The 20,201-nt window shown below is 39.1% G+C and overlaps 1 protein-coding gene across 1 annotated transcript in view; it reads left to right on the forward strand.

The window, feature by feature from the left end:
* Positions 1 to 20,201, forward strand: part of PTPRB (protein tyrosine phosphatase receptor type B) — a 120,441-nt gene that overhangs the window by 3,614 nt on the left and 96,626 nt on the right. Inside the window, exon 3 of the mRNA XM_081589647.1 lies at positions 7,470 to 7,720. Coding sequence (XP_081445773.1) covers positions 7,470 to 7,720 — 251 coding nt within the window. The remainder of the gene's footprint in view (positions 1 to 7,469; positions 7,721 to 20,201) is intronic.

Raw genomic sequence — 20,201 nt, forward strand, 5'->3', positions numbered from 1 at the left:
TCCTCCCCAACTCCCAATCAAACCTTAGAAGGATATTCTTTCATTAGAACTTTTAAAAAGCACATATGAATTCAATAAATATAGATTGTTCAAGATAGAAGATAATTCATGGAAAAACTATTTCTTTTAACCTTCACACAAAACATGTCTAATGATATACTTCATTTCAAAAGTAAAGTAGATATAATAGACCACTTGCAGTTAACCACTGAACATGCCATATCCAAAATGCCTGATAATGTGTGTTGGGGGAAAAAATGGACCTCTAGAAAAAGCAAAGTTAAAATTTGAACAATTCTAATACAAAAAATGTATCTTACATTTGAATATACATAGGTGCAACGTATACTTTTGCTTTCTGTTAGAAACCAACAGATTTTTTTCTTCTCCAACTGTACAGAATGATATTGGTTGACCCATAGCATAAACACTCTCTGATTTTCTAGAGAGTTCATTGTGAAATGTTAAATTTCATGTAGATGTTTGTAATGAATGAATTCCAAATGCCTTTTCTTAAGAGTGAATAAATACTATACTTTTAAGTAGCACAAATATGCATGTTGTTCATTCAGATAATGTATTTTTTTTTATTAGGCTCATCAGTAAAAGCATACTTGTGAAGGTCAAAACCTGAGCTATATATTTCATATTTGTTTCATAGACGAAACAGTCATAATGCCATTCAAGTATTTAAGTAATATTTCTCTACTACCTACTAGGTGCCAGAGCTTGTGCTAGTAACTGAAGTACCCTACACTAGTGATTCTCAACCCAAGCTTTACATCAGAATACAGTGGGAATGTGAAATAGTGTTAATATCCTGGCTTCATCCTCTAGGTCAACTAACTCAGGAATTATATTTTTAAATACTTCCAATATGCAGCCAAACCTGAGAATCACTAAATATGTCTTGTTCCTTAGGATAATGGGAAGGCAAATAAGTAAACAGTTTGTTATAATAGACTGTGAGTAGAAAAAAATATCCCTTCCTCCAATATATATTCTTGCCAGTGTGTCACATTAAAAGACAGTGTTTTTTTTTAACTCGATACTTCTTAAATTTTTTAAACATTCCTTTGAATGCCCACTGAATTTTGTCATAATATAGCTGTGCTTCATTCTCACTAAGATGTCTTTTTTTGTCTTCCTCTCCTTTACTCAAGTCCCTCTATAATAGGATGAATCAAATAGGTTTCCAAAGTGGGTCAAAATTCAATTCAAAAGTTAATAAGAAGGTTTTTAAGAGAAGAATCTGTACTAGAGTCAGATTTCCTCAAATAATCAGTGCTACTGCAATGATTTTTACTAGAAGAATGTAAAACTGACCTATCTTTTCAAATTTTCATATAATTTATATTTCTTTAAAACCCCTTAAAACAACCGTTTAATGGAACAAATAAAATAGAGTTTGTGAGTGAAAGTCGCTCAGTCGTGTCTGACTTTTTGCAACCCCATGGACTATAGAGTCCACGGAATTCTCTAGGCCAGAATACTGGAGTGGGTAGCCTTTCCCTTCTCCAGAGTATCTTCCCAGCCCAGGGATTGAACCCCGGTCTCCCACATTGCAGGCAGATTCTTTACCAGCTGAGCCACAAGGGAAGCCCAGAATAGAGTTAATGGAAACTAATTCATGGGAATCCAATTGAAAAGAATATATAGATTATGTAGAACCAGGATCACCAGTACATAGTAGATTACCAAGTTAAAGAAAAGGTGGATTTAGATTTTTTACCATTCCCTTTGAATTTTAAGTTTACTCTTAAAGAATATACTACACAAATTCATTTTGGATCCCCCCCAAAAAATAATGTATATAGTAGACAGACTCTTATTAAAAAAAATAACTTTTAAGATCAATTTTTAAAATTAGAGCCTTATAGCTATTATTCTGAGTAGGGAGTAATAAAAAACATTACTTCCAAAATGCCAGTATATCTGGCTGAAATGACAAAATTTCCTTTTTCCTATATATTCTTTTGCTAGTCATTTGCTCTAGATATCCAGCTATCTGGAAACCATCCTACCTTTAGCAATGTGTCAATAAAACAAGTGATTGACAGATTCAAATTTTTCCTCCATATGGCTACATCTTTGGAGTCACTGTATTGAGTATAGTTTTTAGAAATATTTTGTGTATTGTTTCTCAGTCTCTCTAAATTCACACAAGGCAGTCATCTACAAGGCAATAAGGAAAAACCAAATTTTGTTCTACTCAAGCGTATAGCAATTTTATATAATCACACATTTGATTTTTTTAAAAGATTATTATTGCTTTAAGAGTAAAAATGCATTCTGAGGTCCAAATCTCTAATTTACAAACTCTTGAAACATAGCACTCCTAAGGGCTTCCTGCATAGCAAAAATCTTATAAGCTAAAGGGAAAATTATATCCACCTACAGTTTGGGGGAGGGGTACTTGTACATTTCTAGGAAAGTTCACTTAAAATTCAGTTAAAATTTTTTTTCTCCATGACTAAGTCGTTTGTGTATACAAGAGATGCAAAAGAAAAAAAGTTAGAAAGACTCAACTATTACGCTATAAACCTCTTCAGAGCAGGAATCATAACTTAGAGATCTTTTTCTCCTTGAAAGGTAATCTTGGTTCCCATGGTCAACAAATGCTGGCTAAATGTGTTTCAACTTCTAAAAGGTGTTAAATATCAGAATTACAGTGATTCCCAGGTGGCTCTTCAGTGGTAGAGAATCCAGGAGACAAGGGTTCGATCCCTGGGTTGGGAAGATCTCCTGGAGGAGGAAATGGCAACCCACTCCAGTATTCAAACCCCATGGACAGAGGAAAACCATGTCCATGGAAAACCCCATGGACAGAGGAGGCTGGCGGGCTACAGTCCATGGGGTTGCAAAGAGCTGGACACAACTGAGCGACTGAGCATGCATATCAGAATAACAGGGAACAATTAAGGAAAGCTAAGGACTATTTTTATGCCACTACTGAAGTACTGATTATCGGTTTTCTCTTCTTCCCAAATCAAGCAGAATTTTTAAACCCATCAAGCCATTAACAGTTACAGTATCATCTATTCCAACAGAAAAAGTCTTAGCCCCACAAGTAGACAACATAGGTTACGGGGACTGAATCATTGAAGTTTTATGGACCTACACAATATGGAAAATAACTCATTCATTGGGCCCCCTCTTCTACATGAGAAACAGAGAAATCTTCTCAAAGGATATTACATATTTGCAAGCATATCTAAATAAATAATCCTTGAGACAGGAAAATAAAAAGATTCTAAACTTGAAAAGGGGTTCCACAACACCAGCACCAGTCTATTGACGGTAGACCATACTCAAATAGTTCTAGGACTTCCAAATGAAGAATACAAAATTCCATCTATGGTTTGGACACCTATTCCAAGGAATTCCAAGTCTCCTTACAAGTATAAACACGCAGGATGACTGTCTAAAATTGTTACTTTCACTAGGATGTTTCATATTGTATGAAGAGTAACATTGTATATGTCAGCCAACCAATCAACATTTATTCCACATCTGCTACAGATTCATTCATTCAGGTCTCATTTTTGTCTGAGGACAAGCAAATTTTTCCAGACGTATTTTCAAGTGTCCCTGATATGGCTGAGTTAATAAAATCACTATGAGATCTCACTGCTGAAGTAAATCATATTGTTGGCTGGCTTGATATACCTGCTGTTTAAAGTAATTGTTTCATTGTAGTCATATGGGTGAGGGAATAAAATGCATAAGCATTGTAATAGGTAAGCAATCATATATGCTCTTGGGGGACTGGGTTTTAGTGGCTATTTCCTCTAGTGATTGGAAGTAGTGCTTGTAAATACAGAGAGCTTGATGGGAAATGAACAAAGCAAAACAGAAAGTATCTTTGTACACACACACTCTGACCAAATTGGCTGTCACAAACATTTAGGAGTTTCCTCCTTGCATCATTGTAACAACATGGACTTTGCAATTAACCATTTATTTACATGATCATTGAAAATCATCTGGTCATTGAGTACTAATATATGCTTTCTATGATCATTGAAAAACATCTAACATAGCATCCGGAGTTGCTCAATGATTTTCAGCCTGTGACACATCATTGAACTTATCAGGGCACACCCAAGGCTGCATATGACTTTCATGAGCCCTGTGCTCTTATATCTTTGTGAGTTTCTTCCTCCACTGGGAAAAAAAATTAAATAAATTAATAGAGTATCACGGGTGATTTATTCTCATTCATGTCTCCCCCAAAGCCTCGTAGCCATGAACTTATAAACTACTCTTCTCCCTCCATCCTGCTACACCACCAATTTCATCCTTTTCCAATGTTTGTGTGTGCATTTTCCCAAAAGAAAATGTGGGACATTAGGATAAACAAGGCTCATCGTCATATAACAAACCATAGTACAGTAGTTGAGTAGTAATTGGCTATTGAAGAGTATTTCTTTGATTGGCTAAACTTTCATTTTTTAATCTAAATTTTTTACTATGCAATGCTTTGATGTTTTACTATCCTATGTCTTGGTATCAATTTCCATTTATTAATTTTACTTTTTCCTAATCTTGCATCTTTTTTAACCTTCTTAAGCAAAATTAACCCCTGATTATGCCTTCTTGATTGTTATGCCTCCTATTGTTTGTAAATTCTCCATTTTTGGTACTATTTTCAAAAATTTTTCACTTCCTAACTCATTTTTTCAAATTTTAGGCATGTGTATTTTTAAATGTATTCTTAATTTCATTGACTACATTTTCTGAAATTTTAATTATTCATTTTAACATTTCTAATGATTATTCAGAATATTATAATAATGCCAAGAACTTTCAATTTATAAGACTCTAGTCAAATCTTATTTAATATATCTTGTATATTAATTTAAATATTTATGTATAAATACATATATATACAAATCATCATTTTTCTAAGGTATCTTCTGTTTCATTTATCTTTTTTCCAGATTGCTTTCCCACTTTTAAAGGGCACAATACATTTGGCATCTTCCTACAGAATAGAAAGTATCAATACACTTTAGTTTAAATTTTATATCTCCAAAATGAGTTTTATTCAAGTTCTTGCTTTCAATATGCTTGAACATTTTTTTAATCATTTAAAAGAGGGAAACTAACAAATTGTGTATTGTCTCCACTATCATTATACAAAAATTCCATTTCTATTATTATTTCTGAGGCAATCATAGATGAATTAATAAACTAAAATGCATATTGTTTTTTAAAGAAATGTATTTGAAATATGGTCTTTATATGACACAGTCATTGCAAATCATCTTATAGGTGAGCTCTAAGTGCTAAGCTTTATTTTTTCTACATTAAGTACTAAACTTCTTAGATTGGACCTAGGATGGTCCGCCTTATTTTGAATTGTGTTCTAAGAGGAATTGTGTATAATGTGGAAACAATGTAATAGCAATGGTACAATAAAGCTTTTTAAAAATAGCTTCAACATATTGTTCCATTGTGTAGGAACTTTTCCTTGCATTTGTCAAAACACATCTTGTTCTTTCGTGAACTGTAAAATGTATATACCTTTTAAAAGAACATCAGAAGAATTATAGAACCCAAAACACACAGAGCTCTACTATTTTTAGTATAATTTCATAGCACCCATTTCAACAAAATGTTCAGGCAATGGAAAGGTGAAATTATTTTAATTACCTTATATATTTCCATGATGGATCTTTCTTTCTTTTCATCTACTTCATAATTCTTCAATTCCCACAAAGACATGATTAGAATTCAGCTTTGGCTCATATTGTACATATGGATAAAATTATATATTTAGATGTATATTACACCTGAAAAATGTATTAGAAATGCAGGTGCTAGATCCCACCCCAGATATACTGGATCATAATTTGGGGGTAGGGAGTAGGGCAGTAAGGCTTCAGTATTCCAACAAGCTCCAAAGGAGATTGTGATGCCTAACAAAGTTTGTTTTGAAATTCACAAAATTTGGAAATTAAATGTTAAGACTAAAGTTTCCTTCCTGTTTCTTAAATAGAACCAGTTAAAACATAGACACAAAATGAAGGGGTACCAGACTTGAATATTCTGTAGGTTCTTTCCTTGGAAAAAAGGTGGTGTCCTAAACTGGAAAATGAACTTGTTTGGTTTGGAATGTTTTAAAAATACATTTAGAAGGTTAATTAAAGACAGTTACAGAAGAGTAGAATTTTTTTCCATAAGATATCCCAAAGCTACTTGCAATGGTGATAAGCTATGTTATTTGCAAAAGAAATTTCAAGAGTGCTTTGATCATTTACCTAACTTGGGGAAAGTCTTGTTTCATCCATTGAATTAATTCTATAAACTGACTAAAAAAAATAGTTCTCAAGAGGAGAACTTACCAACTGCTCCTTAGTGAACAAGAGTAAACATAGGTTGGCATGCGAAGACACATAATTACATGCTAGGTATATGGAAGCTTGTCTCTGCCCTCACCTCACCATTAAATCTTTTTTTTTTCTGAGGGTATGAGAGCTAAAATTGTCTTAGGTAGTAATCAACTCAGGGTATTGACATTGGCCAAAGCTCAAAATAGCCAAAATACTAATCTCCATGTATAGAATTTTTTGCATCCCAACAATAGATTAGTCTCTGTGTAAAAGGACATTCTAACATCTAAATCAATTAAGAGTTCAGAATTAAGACTGCTTCTTAGAGTCTGTTGTAAAGGCATATTACTAATAGTACAGTTGAATCTGTCCTATAGAAGACATCCCAGGAATGAGTACATCTCTAGATATTCCAGGCACAATGGCAGTGATAGTGGCACAGAATTCAGGAAGATAAAAGCAAACAGAAACTAGGGAGAATGTCCAAACATTTATCAAAGCCTTAGTAGATGTACAGGTAGGGTTGCCGGATAAAATATACCACACCCAGTTGTGTTTGAATTTCAGATAAATGACAATTTTTAGTATAAGCATATTCCTAACGTACAATATAATATAATCTTTGTAATGTATATTGGGGATATATTAAATACACTGAGTCTTTGGTTATTTATATGAAATAGTAATTTAACTGGGCATCACATATTTTTATTTGCTACATTTGGCAATTGCATATACAGGGTACCCTGAACAATCCTCCACATCTCAAGGAAAAGATGCTTAATGGTCATGGTTATTTTATTAACATTTAAGAGAACAGCTGATATTTACATCTTGCTAAATTATAAAAAGACCTTTTCCATCTTGAGCCTCTTTTTGTGCTTATCCCTGATAGCACAGTTTCCATAATTCTCCCTGCACCTTGTAAATTGGATAGATGGATAAAAGATGGGTGAAACAGACAGGGCAAATGAGTATGGTCACACTCAAACTATCTTCTATTTTTCGTGTAACTGAAACTTATCTACATGCCCATTGTTAAAGCAGTCTTTTTCTAAGAAAAACTGTTTTTATGTGAAGACTGTATAGAACACGAGGGTAATTTTAACACCTGTCCTTTCTTTACCTCAGCTGGCCCGGGAACTGAAGTCTCAGTAAGGAGCATTAGAAACACAGCTCCTCCTCAGATCCCCACTACTTTTAATGCACTTCCATATAGCCTGGGACACCTTATTAGAAATACCACCGAGGCCTTCACCAGAAGTACCCCAGAAAACTACAGCCAGAACAGCAGCCAGAGGCAACACCCTAATCTATGGGTGGCTGGAATGACATCTTGGGTTCCCTGGACTACTCCACCCTTCTCCAGCACCACGGAAGAGGTAAGTGAAGAGAAAGGAATGTATGGAGTGTGTCTTGGGGAGGCCTCAGAAAGCCCATTGCTTGAAAAGCCTGGCTTTGCTGGAAATAATGCTACTCAAGTGGATGACAAGGCACTCTGTGTCTTTGCTGTTAATTGTACATGAAGGCATTTTGCATAATGAGAAAATCTTGAAGGTAGAATTTAAATGGCTACACCTTTATAAGCTGAAGATAATTATAACTCCTGTAGACTGGCCACATTTCTGAACTGAAGTCAGGGTTCATTGTCTTACAAGAATTAAAATCAGGAAATAAAAATTACAGTCAGTAACTTGTAGGTCCCTCTGCATATAGGTCACAATCATTTATGCTTATAAGGGAGGGGAGAGAATCACAAAGCAATGGAAGATTCAGGAATCATTATAACAGATTTGTGAAGATGGACAAGGATAAGCTGAGTCATATAGCAATTCTACATCAGCACCCACAAGAGGACAGGTAAATGGCTGAGAAGCAGCCAGGACACAGCTATAGAATCTGTTCACATAGCGTTTCCGTTTCAAGTGTTCGCCTCTTTGGTTTTGCTTTCCACTCAGGGTTTTAGGCCATCATTTTAGACAATAGCTGTAATTAAAGCACATTTTAAAAGCTAAGGTTTCATTTAGCAGTATTTAGCTGTTTCATAATAAGCAACCTGAGGGCTTCCCAGGTAGTGCAACAGTAAATAATCCACCTGCCAATGCAAGAGATGCAGAGACCGTGGGTTCGATCCCTGGGTCGGGAAGATACTCTAGAGGAGGAAATGGCAACCCATTCTAGTATTCTTGCCTGGAAAACTCCATAGACAGAGGAGGCTGGATGCCAATAGTCTGTGGCGTCACAAAGAGTCAGACATGACTGAGCACAGGCACACACACAAAAGCAACCCAAGTAATTTAAAGAAAGTAAAAGCTCAACACTATGCATGTGACTTAACCATTTTAGTGCTCTGTTTTCTTTTGCATTGTGCAGAAATTAAAATTGCACATGACTCCTGGCTAGTGAACCCATACCTCATTATTGATTGCAAAACAAATAGAGCCAGTGCCATAAATCTGCCCTCCAACCTATTTCTTGCCTTGTCTCTGAAGAGTTCAGAAAGCCTCATGACTTTTCTGGACACTCTTAAATTAGTTTAAGGCTCAATACTCACTGTCAGCCTACTAGCAAAAATACTATTTCAAGAAATAACCCAAACTCTAAATTCAGTTGAAATGTTAGCTTCTCCCTTCCATCACCCCACCAAGCTTGGTCTTGAGATAGGGGAAAGGGGGTATGTTCAAATTCTCTCACATCTCACCAGCTATATTCCCACCTCTCCAAGCTTGATCTTCATGGTTTCAGGTGTATCTGGGCTTGAAAAGTGGGAAGGAAAGACAGGAAAAAGGAGCAGGAGAGCTGTTGCTTAAGGATCCCATCATGAACTGTCCTTGTGGTCTCCCTAAATCTCCAAGCCCTGAGCCCTTTCAACCACTGATGTCAGTGAGAGTTTCACCATTTGTTTGTGAAATTGAACACTTCTTGGTGGAACACCTTCTCATTCTAGCTGAATGTGCCTTGACTAAAACTGCATTCTAACACCAGTTTATAAGAGGATTCTTATAGCTGAGCTTAAATATTTATATTTACCTTTTTCTGTACTGATGTGTGTATTTTGTGTATATATTGCTGTTGTTCAGTCCCTAAGTCATGTCTGACTCTTTTGAGACCCCATGGACTGTGGCACTCCAGGCTTCCCTGTCCTTCTCCATCTCCCAGAGTTTATTCAAACTCATGCCCACTGAGTCAGTGATGCTATCCAACCATCTCATCATCTGCCACCGACTTCTTTTTTTGCCTTCAGTCTTTCCTAGCATCAGGGTTTTTTCCAATGAGTCAGCTCTTCACATCAGGTGGCTAAAGTATTGGAGCTTCAGCTTCAGCATCAGTCATTCCAATGGAGAGTCAGGGTTGATTTCCTTTAGGACTGACTAGTTTGATCTCTTTGCAGTTCAAGGGACTCTCTAGAGTCTTCTTCAGAACCACAATTCGAAAACATCAATTCTTCAGTGGTTACCTTTCTTTATGGTACAACTCTCACATCCATACATGACTACTGGAAAAACCATAGCTTTGACTATATGAACATTTGTCAGTAAAGTGATGTCTTTGCTTTTTAATACACTGTCTAGGTTTGTCATAGCTTTTGTTCCAAGGAACAGCGTCTTTTAATTTCATGGCTGCAGTCACTGTCCACAGTGATTTTGGAGCCCAAGACAATAAAATCTGTCACTGCTTCCACATTTTTCCCTTTCTATATGTCATGAAATGATGGGACCAGATGCCATGGTCTTAGTTTTTTTAATGTTGAGTTTTAAGCCAGCTTTTTCACTCTCCTCTTTCACCCTCATAAAGAGGCTCTGTGTGTGTTTGTATTGATATTAGTATATATGTACTAATTTTTATCAGTATATATATAGGCTTTTTCCAGGAGTCGTCTATGGATGTGAGAGTTGGACTATAAATAAAGCTGAGCGCCAAAGAATTGATGCTTTTGAACTGTGGCTTTGAAGACTCTTGAGAGTCCCTTGGACTGCAAGGAGATCAAACCAGTCAATCCTAAAGAAAATCAGTCCTGAATATTCATTGGAAGGACTGATGTTGAGATTGAAACTCCAATACTTTGGCCACCTGATGCAAAGAAGTGGCTCATTGGAAAAGACCCTGATTCTGGGAAAGATGGAAGGCAGGAGGAGAAGGGAACAACAGAGATGGTTGGATGGCATCACTGACTCTATGGACATGAGTTTGAGTAAGCTCCTGGAGTTGGTGATGGACAGGGAAGCCTGGCGTGCTGCAGTCCATGAGGTCTCAAAGAGTCAGACATGACTGTGCGACTGAACTTACTTAGAACTTACAGGCTTCCCAGGTGGCTCAAATGGTAAAGAATCTGCCTGCAGTACAGGAGACGCAGGTTAGATTCCTGGGTCAGGAAGAACCCCTGGTGAAGGGAATGGCAACCTAATCCAGTATTCCTGACTGGAGAATTCCATGGACAAAGGAGCCTAGAGGGCTAAGTTCATGGGATTACAAACGAGTCAGACACAACTTAGTGGCTAGACAACAACAACAGCAAGTATATATATATATACACACACACACACATACATATATATATATACATAGAGAGAGAGAGAGAGAGATCAGTACCAAAAAAAAAAAAAACTGCATCAAATAAAAAACATGCCAAATAAAAACTATAATCAATAGAAACATTTCCACCTGAACACTGTAAGGCTGTATTTTAGCAAGAGAATACTGCCTCATTTTTGCTCAAGTTTTACCATTGTGAAACAAACATATAGGAAGCTCCTAGATGTGGCTGGGCTCTACTGGGATGAGTCAAGGACAGCCAGCTCTAGAGTTCCAGGAGCAACCCAGTCCTGTGTTATAGAGCTCATGTGATCCAACCCTGAGCTGGGTTTGCAGCCTTGGATTGTGATAAATACTCTGTTGGGTTTTTTTTGTCTTCTGAGTTTTAATTTTTTCTAAGGGGAAATTCATACTAAGGTTTATATGAGCTCCCAGATGAAGCACCAAGTGTTGGAAGTTTGTGTGTATGTAGTGTTCAATATGTTTCTATTATTGAATATATATATATATATATATATATATATATATATAGAAAGAGAGAGAGAATTTTATTCAGGGAGTAATTATACACACATACACATTTTCTCCTTTGTAATTTCTCCTGTCTCATCTCTTAATCACTCTTCAACTCCCCACCCTCACCCACCAAAAAAAAATATAACTGTCCAGTGACTTTGGAAAATGTTCATACATTCAACAAACAATAATATTTCTTGAGAACTTAACTAGTATCAAAACACAGTGGTTAAGAACTCAGGCTTTGAAGTCAAAGGCCTGAATTCCTCTTACTAGCTAGTGACCAGCTTCAGTTTCCTCATCTATTAAAATGAACCTCTACCTCTTAGCGGAGAAGGCAATGGCACCCCACTCCAGTACTCTTGCCTGGAAAATCCCATAGACGGAGGAGCCTGGTGGGCTGCAGTCCATGGGGTCGCTAAGAGTCGAACACGACTGAGCGACTTCACTTTCACTTTTCCCTTTCATGCATTGGAGAAGGAAATGGCAACCCACTCCAGTATTCTTGCCTGGAGAATCCCAGGGACGGCGGAGCCTGGTGGGCTGCCGTCTATGGGGTCGCACAGAGTCGGACACGACTGAAGCGACTTAGCAGCAGCAGCAGCAGCAGCTACCTCTTAGGGCTGTTATGAGGACTGGGAGAGACAAGGCCTATAAAATGCTTAACACAGTACCTGATCCTTAGTAAGCACTTAAGAAGTAATAGCTGTGGTTGTTGTATTTACTGGGACTCAAAGGTGAATGACAGGTTGTTGCCCTGAAGAGACTCACCATCTGCTGAGGTGCTGAGGGAGATGGAGATTACCTGAGCTTGGGTGGAATACAAAAGAGAGGTCCCTGACCTTGTGGAGGTTTTAAGTAATGTCTTCTGGTAGACAGAATATCTGATTTGAGCTTCATGGAGTATAGGAATTAACCCAATAACAGGTGGGGAGGAGGGAAGGAGGGATGGACATGGAAGAGCTGAGATGGGACAGGATGGAAAGTTGGACATGATTTCAACTTTCACCCCAAATTAGTATTTTAAAGAAACTTGGGAATTATTATCACTTCAATCCAATCATGGATTCCATACTGATTCACTGAGCATCTACTATCTGCCAGACTTTGTGGGGAGTATGAAAACAAAGACAGTGTTACAGAGGCGTATAGAGAGCATGATGTAGTCAAAATCATTGAGTATAGGATCAGTACTCTGTTTGTTGTTGTCGTTCAGTCGCTAAGCTGTGTCTGACTCTTTGTGACCCCATGGACTGTAGCACACCAGGCTTCCCTGCCCTTCACTATCTGCTGGAGCTTGCTCAGACTCATGTCCGTCCTGAGTTGGTTATGCTGCCCCCTAATGAATAAATGACTTAGTATGCTACTGCTGCTGCTGCTAAGTCACTTCAGTCGTGTCCAACTCTGTGCGACCCCATAGACGGCAGCCCACCAGGCTCCCCCGTCCCTGGGATTCTCCAGGCAAGAACACTGGAGTGGGTTGCCATTTCCTTCTCCAATGCATGAAAGTGAAAAGTGACAGTGAAGTTGCTCAGTTGTGTCCGACTCTTCGCAGCCCCACGGACTGCAGCCTACCAGGCTCTTCCGTCCATGGGATTTTCCAGGCAAGAGTACTGGAGTGAGGTGCCATTGCCTTCTCCGTAGAGAGTATAAAAGCCCTGTAATAATTTTCACATGTTTGGAAGTTGGATATATATTGATGAACATCTCATATTTTTAATGCAATCTTCATCCAGAAACAGACACTAGTTCCTACTTGTTATTTTAATTAGTGACATGCTTAGATTATCCGTCATTCCTTTTGTTCCCATACATATGTAGCCACCAGGTAGCAGTTAGCACACTTGACCTGAAAGAGATCTAGCGAAGAAAGAACAAGAACTGAAATAGTAAGATTTTTTGCTTGGAAAGGCAATGACATCACTACCTACTCCTAGTTATGAAGTGACCATATGTTCTAGATCTACAAGAAAGGATGAGTTGGGATTAGAACACAGGACTGGGAATGAAAGGTGGGGTGTCACAGAAAACTTAAAATGAGAAAATGGGATGTTTTTGTGTTTTGTCTTCCATCAAGAGTTCCTTTGAGTAATGAGGAAGGAAACATGAAGGATGCTACACTATCTACAAAGAAGAGAGTCTAGGGGATAACAAGTAATAGCTAAAATTTGTGTGCCAGCAACTATACTAAGCACTTTCATATATTCTGGGAGGTGGGTACTTGTATCTATTTTCCATCACTGTGAAACAAACAACCCCAAAACTTAGTAGTTTAAAACAATGAGAGCTTACTATTTCTCATGGTTTTGTTAATTGGAGGGTGGGGGTGGGGGCGTCCTCTGTTGGTTTCACCCAGGCTCACTCTTGCAGTTGCCTTCAGCATGGGGGCTCAGATGAGCTGGAAGCTTCACTGTAGCCTCTTCCATGGCTAGCATTTGAGCTGGCTGCATGCTTGGTTCTCTACCTGGCCTCTCAGCCTCCATTAGATGATACCAGCTTCTTTACGTGATGGTTTTGGAAATCTTTGCAAGAGAGGAAAGGTGGAAGCTACAAGCCTACTGAGGCCTAGGCTCTGTGACCACACATTACTTCTGCCACATTCAATCAGTGAATGGAATCCTGAGCCAGGCCAGACTGAGGAGGTAGATAGGTAGAAACTACTTCTTAATGGGAAAGAGCTGCAAAGTCTCCTTGAATGGGGGCATATGTATTGGGTGAGATGAATCTGTGGTCATTAAACATCTACCATAGTATTTATTGGGCTTCCCTGGTGGCTCAGATGGTAAAGAATCTGCCTGTAATGAGGGAGACCCGGGTTCAATCCCCAGGTTGGGAAGACCCCCTGGAAAAGGTAATGGCAACCCATTTCATATTCTTTCCTGGAGAATTCTATGGACAGCGGAGCCTGGTGGGCTATGGTCCATGGGATTGCAGAGAGTCAGACAGGACTGAGCGACTTCACTTTCACGCATTGGAGAAGGAAATGACAACCCACTCCAGAGTTCTTGCCTGGAGAGTCCCAGGGACGGGGGAGCCTGGTGGGCTGCCATCTATGGGGTTGCACAGAATCGGACACGACTTAGCAGCAGCAGCAGCAGCTTAAAGAGGCAAGGACTCACCCAAGGTCACATGGTTAGACAGTAGCAGAGCAAAGAGGAGAGTAGACACACACACATACACTACTGCCTATCTAGTCACCTTATTCGCTTGTATAGAGCTCCTATTAATGAAGATAAAGGCCAAGAAAGAAATGATTTGGAACCCAACATCACTCACTGAGGCTCCTGCAAAGCTGTCCTAAGTTGGATCTTTTCGGAGCAGATTTTTCCCTACCTTTGTCCTTTTCCTTCCCTTTCCTCACATCCTCTTATGTCAATTTGGAGGATTGTGAACCTGAGCCAGTACTTAGCTTCAAGACTCTCTTTCTCTCACCCTGGACACGAATTAAGAGAATCAACCTGTATTATGTGCCTACAGTATTGCCTGGAAAATAGTGTTTAATTAATATTAGCTAATGCTGCTATTATTGTTACCATTACAGTATTATGTGATTGTGTGTATGTGTGTTTGTGTGTGTCTTTACAAGGACAAAGTTGGTGGAATAAGAAGCTTGCCTATGGAATGAGTTAAGAAATATCTAGCTCAGTGGTACTCAAAGTACAGACCCCAGATCCAGAAATTGTTAGGCATGTAACCACTATGGTCCTACCACAGACCAACTGAATCAGAATCTCTGAGTCTATGGCCCAGCAATCTTTGTTTTAACAAACCCTCCAAGTCACATGGATGTACTTTTAAATTCCAGAAAAACTCATCTAGATAAATCTCATCCTTCATCCACTATATCTCGCTCATGAACTCACTAAATGCCTTAGTTTCCCACCACTGATGGCACTTTTGTGCATGTGTTATGAGCGGGTGAGAGGAAAGTGAAAGTAAAGTGTTAGTTGTTCAGTTATGTCCAACCCTTTGCGACCGTATGGACTGTAGCCCGCCAGGCTCCTCTGTCTACAGGATTCTCCAGGCAAGAATACTGGAGTGGGTAGCCATTCCCTTCTCCAGGGAATCTTCCCAACCCAGGGATCAAACCCAACCCAGGGATTGAACCTGGGTCTCCTGCATTGCAGGCATATTGTTAACCATCTGAGCCACCTGGGAAGTCAGTGGGTGGGAGGGGATGGTGCCATAAAAGCTAAATAATCAAGTAGCAGAATTAATGCATCTAATTCCAGTCTTCTGCTGTGACTTAGTAAAGTGTACAATCTTGAAGGAAGGGGGCCCAGAGTGGGTAAGTGGAGCCTGAGAAGACACTGAACTGCTGCTGGACTCCAGATTCTTTGTGTTCATTAGAAAAAAAGGCATTTCCAGGCACATGGTTCTAGCAGGCATGCACAAGGTTCCGTATTGGAACACTGGCTGGATTTTAGCCCCTGCACATACCCTCATCCAGGCACCCCTGTGTGCCACATTCACAGAGATATACTCTGTCCTGGTACACAAGCCCAGGTGTAGATCAGGCCAGAGGTGGGTGTCAGAGGTTCACCCTTCATGTATTAGCCATTTCCTATGGGCAAGGAGAAACAGGCAGGACTGGAGGTAGCGGGAAGTCAATCTTTTGGGGCCCTGAGCATGGGGTGGAGGAGGAAATTACATGTGCAGAAATGGCCTCCAAAGGAAGAGAAGACAGGCCACGGAATTGTGGTTCTCTTCAAACTCTGAGCAGAGTTCATTTATCATTTGAGTCGTGGGCTCTCAAGAAAGGACTGATCTGGATCATCTCTCAGCCATGTGACCTTGGGGGAGATGGTTTGATAAAACAGTAAAGAGCCAGGGCTTTCGTGTCAGAGAAACCTGGTTTAAATCCAAGTGGTATCAACTAGTAGTTACTCAAGTCATACTTGCCTCCTCTTTAAAATAAGGATAATTAAGGTACTCTATCTGCCACATAAAACAGCTGTGAAGATTACAGTCTGATTAAGAAAAGTGCTTAGTGCATTGTCTATACACAATAAGTATTCAGTAATGTTGACTACTTTAGAAGTTAACACTAGCTTCTTGTTTTTGTCTCATTTTTGCTACCCTGCCTATGTCACAGGGTTGTTGTAAGAACTAGATGAGCCAGCATTATCACGTGACAATGCTTTCAAAAGAATGAACTATTGAACATGCATTAAAACTGTTACTGGCTGGTTCTACTAAATACCCATCAGTTTTGTTTGGAGACACACCCCCTTCTTCCCCCCACCGCCATCCTGCCCTGGCCCAGGCCTACGAGAGGGACCACATTTCCTCAGTTCATGAATAGCCATTGTGGTGCTGGTGCAGGTTTAATGGCTCTGTGCTTCCTTGCATTTGGCCCTCAGAGACATCACCGCCCAACAGGAGTCTCCAAATAATTGAGGAGACAAATGCAAAAAAAAAAAATCCCTACCCCCAGCAAGTCTGGGGTCAACTCCTTTATCATGTTACATAAACACAGGGACATCTCCCCACTGCACCACTGTTCTGTGGCCAGAACTAAAAATGGAACATTCTCCTTTTCTGAGACAAGCACCTAGAAGCAGAAGTGCAAACATACAGTAAAAAGAAACATTCCAAACCATCCCCTAACGATTCCTTGTGATCTAGAGAAGATTCTTAGATTGTCTAGAGTGAATAAGATAAAAGATAAACAGATGCTGAGACTGCTCATAGCACAGGGAGCTCATGCCAGGGGATACAATATTGCGGGAGGGATGTGTCCCTGATGACCCTAATTTATAATTGGCATCATTTATCTAATTCTGACAAAGGGCTGTAGTTCTCTCAGATTGCCACTAACGTGGACTATTATGTGCCAATAGCATAATATGGCTTACGATTCACTCGACCCTCTCTGGCTTTAAAATCTCTAGGATTTTTCTTTTCTTTCATTTTCTTTTAATTATGGGGGATTTGCCGGACTCTCCATTTGGTGCACCAAAAGGCTGTGTTCATATATTGTCACAATATGAGTCACATGCACATAAAATGCAGCCCATAAAACAGAGCATGTGCATTGACATGGGCTCTTTAACCTCCTAGTATTTGTCTAGCACATGGGTTCCCTTTGGCAGATGAGGTGGAGCCCAGGTGAGGGTTGATGCAGAGGGGAGAGAATGTAGCAAATAAAGGAAAATGAGATTGAAGGAGAAGCCAGGATGTGCAAATTGAGATAGGAAGTCTGTGGCTCTCAGTCCTGGTCTTACACACAACAGAATCACCTAGGAATCTTTTTTAAATATACAGATTCTCAAATTCTCCCTCAGACCTATTGAATTAGAATTTACCAACATAGGACCTCAGCATCAGAGTGTAAAAATCTTCCCATGGATTTTAATGTGCAGTTATATTTGTGATCCATTGGGAAATAATTGAATAATTAATCTGTTAGAGAAAAAACACTGAACCCAAGAGAAGAGGAACAGTTCTGTTGACAAGGTACCTATAACTTGAATCTAATCATAAGGAAACATCAAACAATTGCAAATGGAGGGAAATATGTACCATAGAGATAACTGACTTATATCATTCAATAAGGTCAGTGTCATAAGGATGGTTTTAAAGACAGGAAATGCTCCAGACTATGGAAGATTAAGAGACTTGACAACTAAATATAACACAGAATCCTGGGTGGGATCCTTCTTAGAGAAAAAACAGCAACAACAAATGCCAAAAAGAATGCTTGAGTCAATTGATGAAATTGAAATATGGATTATGGATTAAAGCATTTTGCATTTCTTAAATTTGATATCTTTACTGATATTAAACAATTCATTCAGGAGATATGCAGTCTACTCTGAAATTGTGGCAGAATGTTAGAAAAAGATTAATGGGTCTTGGTAAGGACATGTCATAGCACTCACTCTTATAATTCTTAAAACTTATCCATAAGTTTGAAATTATTTCAAAACAAAAAAAAAGTTTAAAAAATAAAAAGAGTGATTTGCTTAAGAGCTTGTATAGGGCAGAATTCAAGGGATGCTCTTGAGTTAGGGGTAGACCAGTCGCTCAGACCTAAGAAGACCTGTCTATCTTCTTCAAGGACCAGAAGGAGAGAGGGTTGGGTGGGGGGAGAGGATAGCAAACACCGTGAGAAATGATGATGAATTTGCAAGAAAGAACAGTAAATCCAGCGGCCAGAACTGGTGGGTGAGCCAGCTGATAAGTATGAAGATAAAGAAACTCTGGAAAAGACTGCTAAGTTCTTTAAATCTCTGTAATTTATCCCAGTTACATACTGGTTTTACTCACATAGTCCACTCACAGGATAACAGCTTTGAAAAACAGTTATGATGAAATATGGTGAAAAGTCACTAAAAGGGGAAACTATGAATTCTAGGGAATGTCTCTGAAGGAAAAATTTTTTTCATTTTTCCCACTCTTTGGGTGAGCTGGCAACAGAATCCTACCACTGCTAAATCCAGATGAGGTCACCACTGGGGTACTGTCTCTTTGGGAAGTACGCAGGAGGTACCTGTTTTCTCATCAGAGCTCTCTCATCTGGATCTCAAGTAGACCTGGGCCAATGAGCACACATTGCCAGTGCAGCTTTATCAGGTGCTTGCCCTTCATCTGTATCTATGTACATTTACATTTGCACCTCTTTGCACAAGGCTGTTATTCCAGCCCAGGACAGCAGAGTTGACGAGAGAATGCCACAATAGATGATTTGCTACGAGTTTTGATCTTGGTGGTCTGAAACCAATGACCTTTGGATAATTTCAGAAGCATTAAATCTTCTGTGGAGTCAAAGGTTGCTTTGGCACTAGTTTATCTGAAGGCTTAGGTACTAGGTATTCTTGAATTCTATCATGCTGAGGGTTCCACAAAACCGCAATCAAAGAGTCCAAAATGCAGTACTTGGATGCAATCTCAAAAACGACAGAATGATCTCTGTTCATTTCCAAGGCAAACCATTGAATGTCACAGTAATCCAAGTCTATGCGCCTACCAGTAATGCTGAAGAAGGTGAAGTTGAACAGTTCTATGAAGACCTACAAGACCTTCTAGAACTAACATCCAAAAAAAGATGTCCTTTTCATTATAGGGGACTGGAATGCAAAAGTAGGGAGTCAAGAAATACCTGGAGTAACAGGCAAATTTGGCCTTGGAGTACAGAATGAAGCAGGGTAAAGGCTAATAGTTTTGCCAAGAGAAAGCACTAGTCATAGCAACACTTCCAACAACACAAGAGAAAACTCTACACAGTTACATCACCAGATGGTCAACACCGAAATCAGATTGATTATATTCTTTGCAGTCAAAGATGGAGAAGCTCTATACAGTCAGCAAAAACAAGCCCGGGAGCTGACTGTGGCTCAGATCATGAACTCCTTATTGGCAAATTCAGACTTAAATTGAAGAAAGTGGCGAAAAGCACTAGACCATTCAGTTATGACCTAAATCAAATCCCTTACAATTATACAATTATATTTGTGGAAGTGACAAATAGATTCAAGGGACTACATCTGATAGACAGAGTGCCTGAAGAACTATGGACAGAGGTTCGTGACATTGTACAGGAGGCAGGGATCAAGACCATCCCCAAGAAAAAGAAATGCAGGAAGTCAAAATGGTTATCTGAGGAGGCCTTACAAATAGCTGTGAAAAGAAGAGAAGCAAAAGGCAAAGGAGAAAAGAAAGATACACCCATTTGAATGCAGAGTTCCAAAGAATAACAAGGAGAGATAAGAAAGCCCTTCTCAGTGATCAGTACAAAGAAATAGAGGAAAACAATAGAATGGGAAAGACTAGAGATCTCTTCAAGAAAATTAGAGATACCAAGGGAATATT

The sequence above is a fragment of the Giraffa tippelskirchi genome, chromosome 4 (genome assembly GCF_054371585.1).
Source record: "Giraffa tippelskirchi isolate mGirTip1 chromosome 4, T2T-mGirTip1v1.2.pri, whole genome shotgun sequence".
NCBI classification, from domain to species: domain Eukaryota; kingdom Metazoa; phylum Chordata; class Mammalia; order Artiodactyla; family Giraffidae; genus Giraffa; species Giraffa tippelskirchi.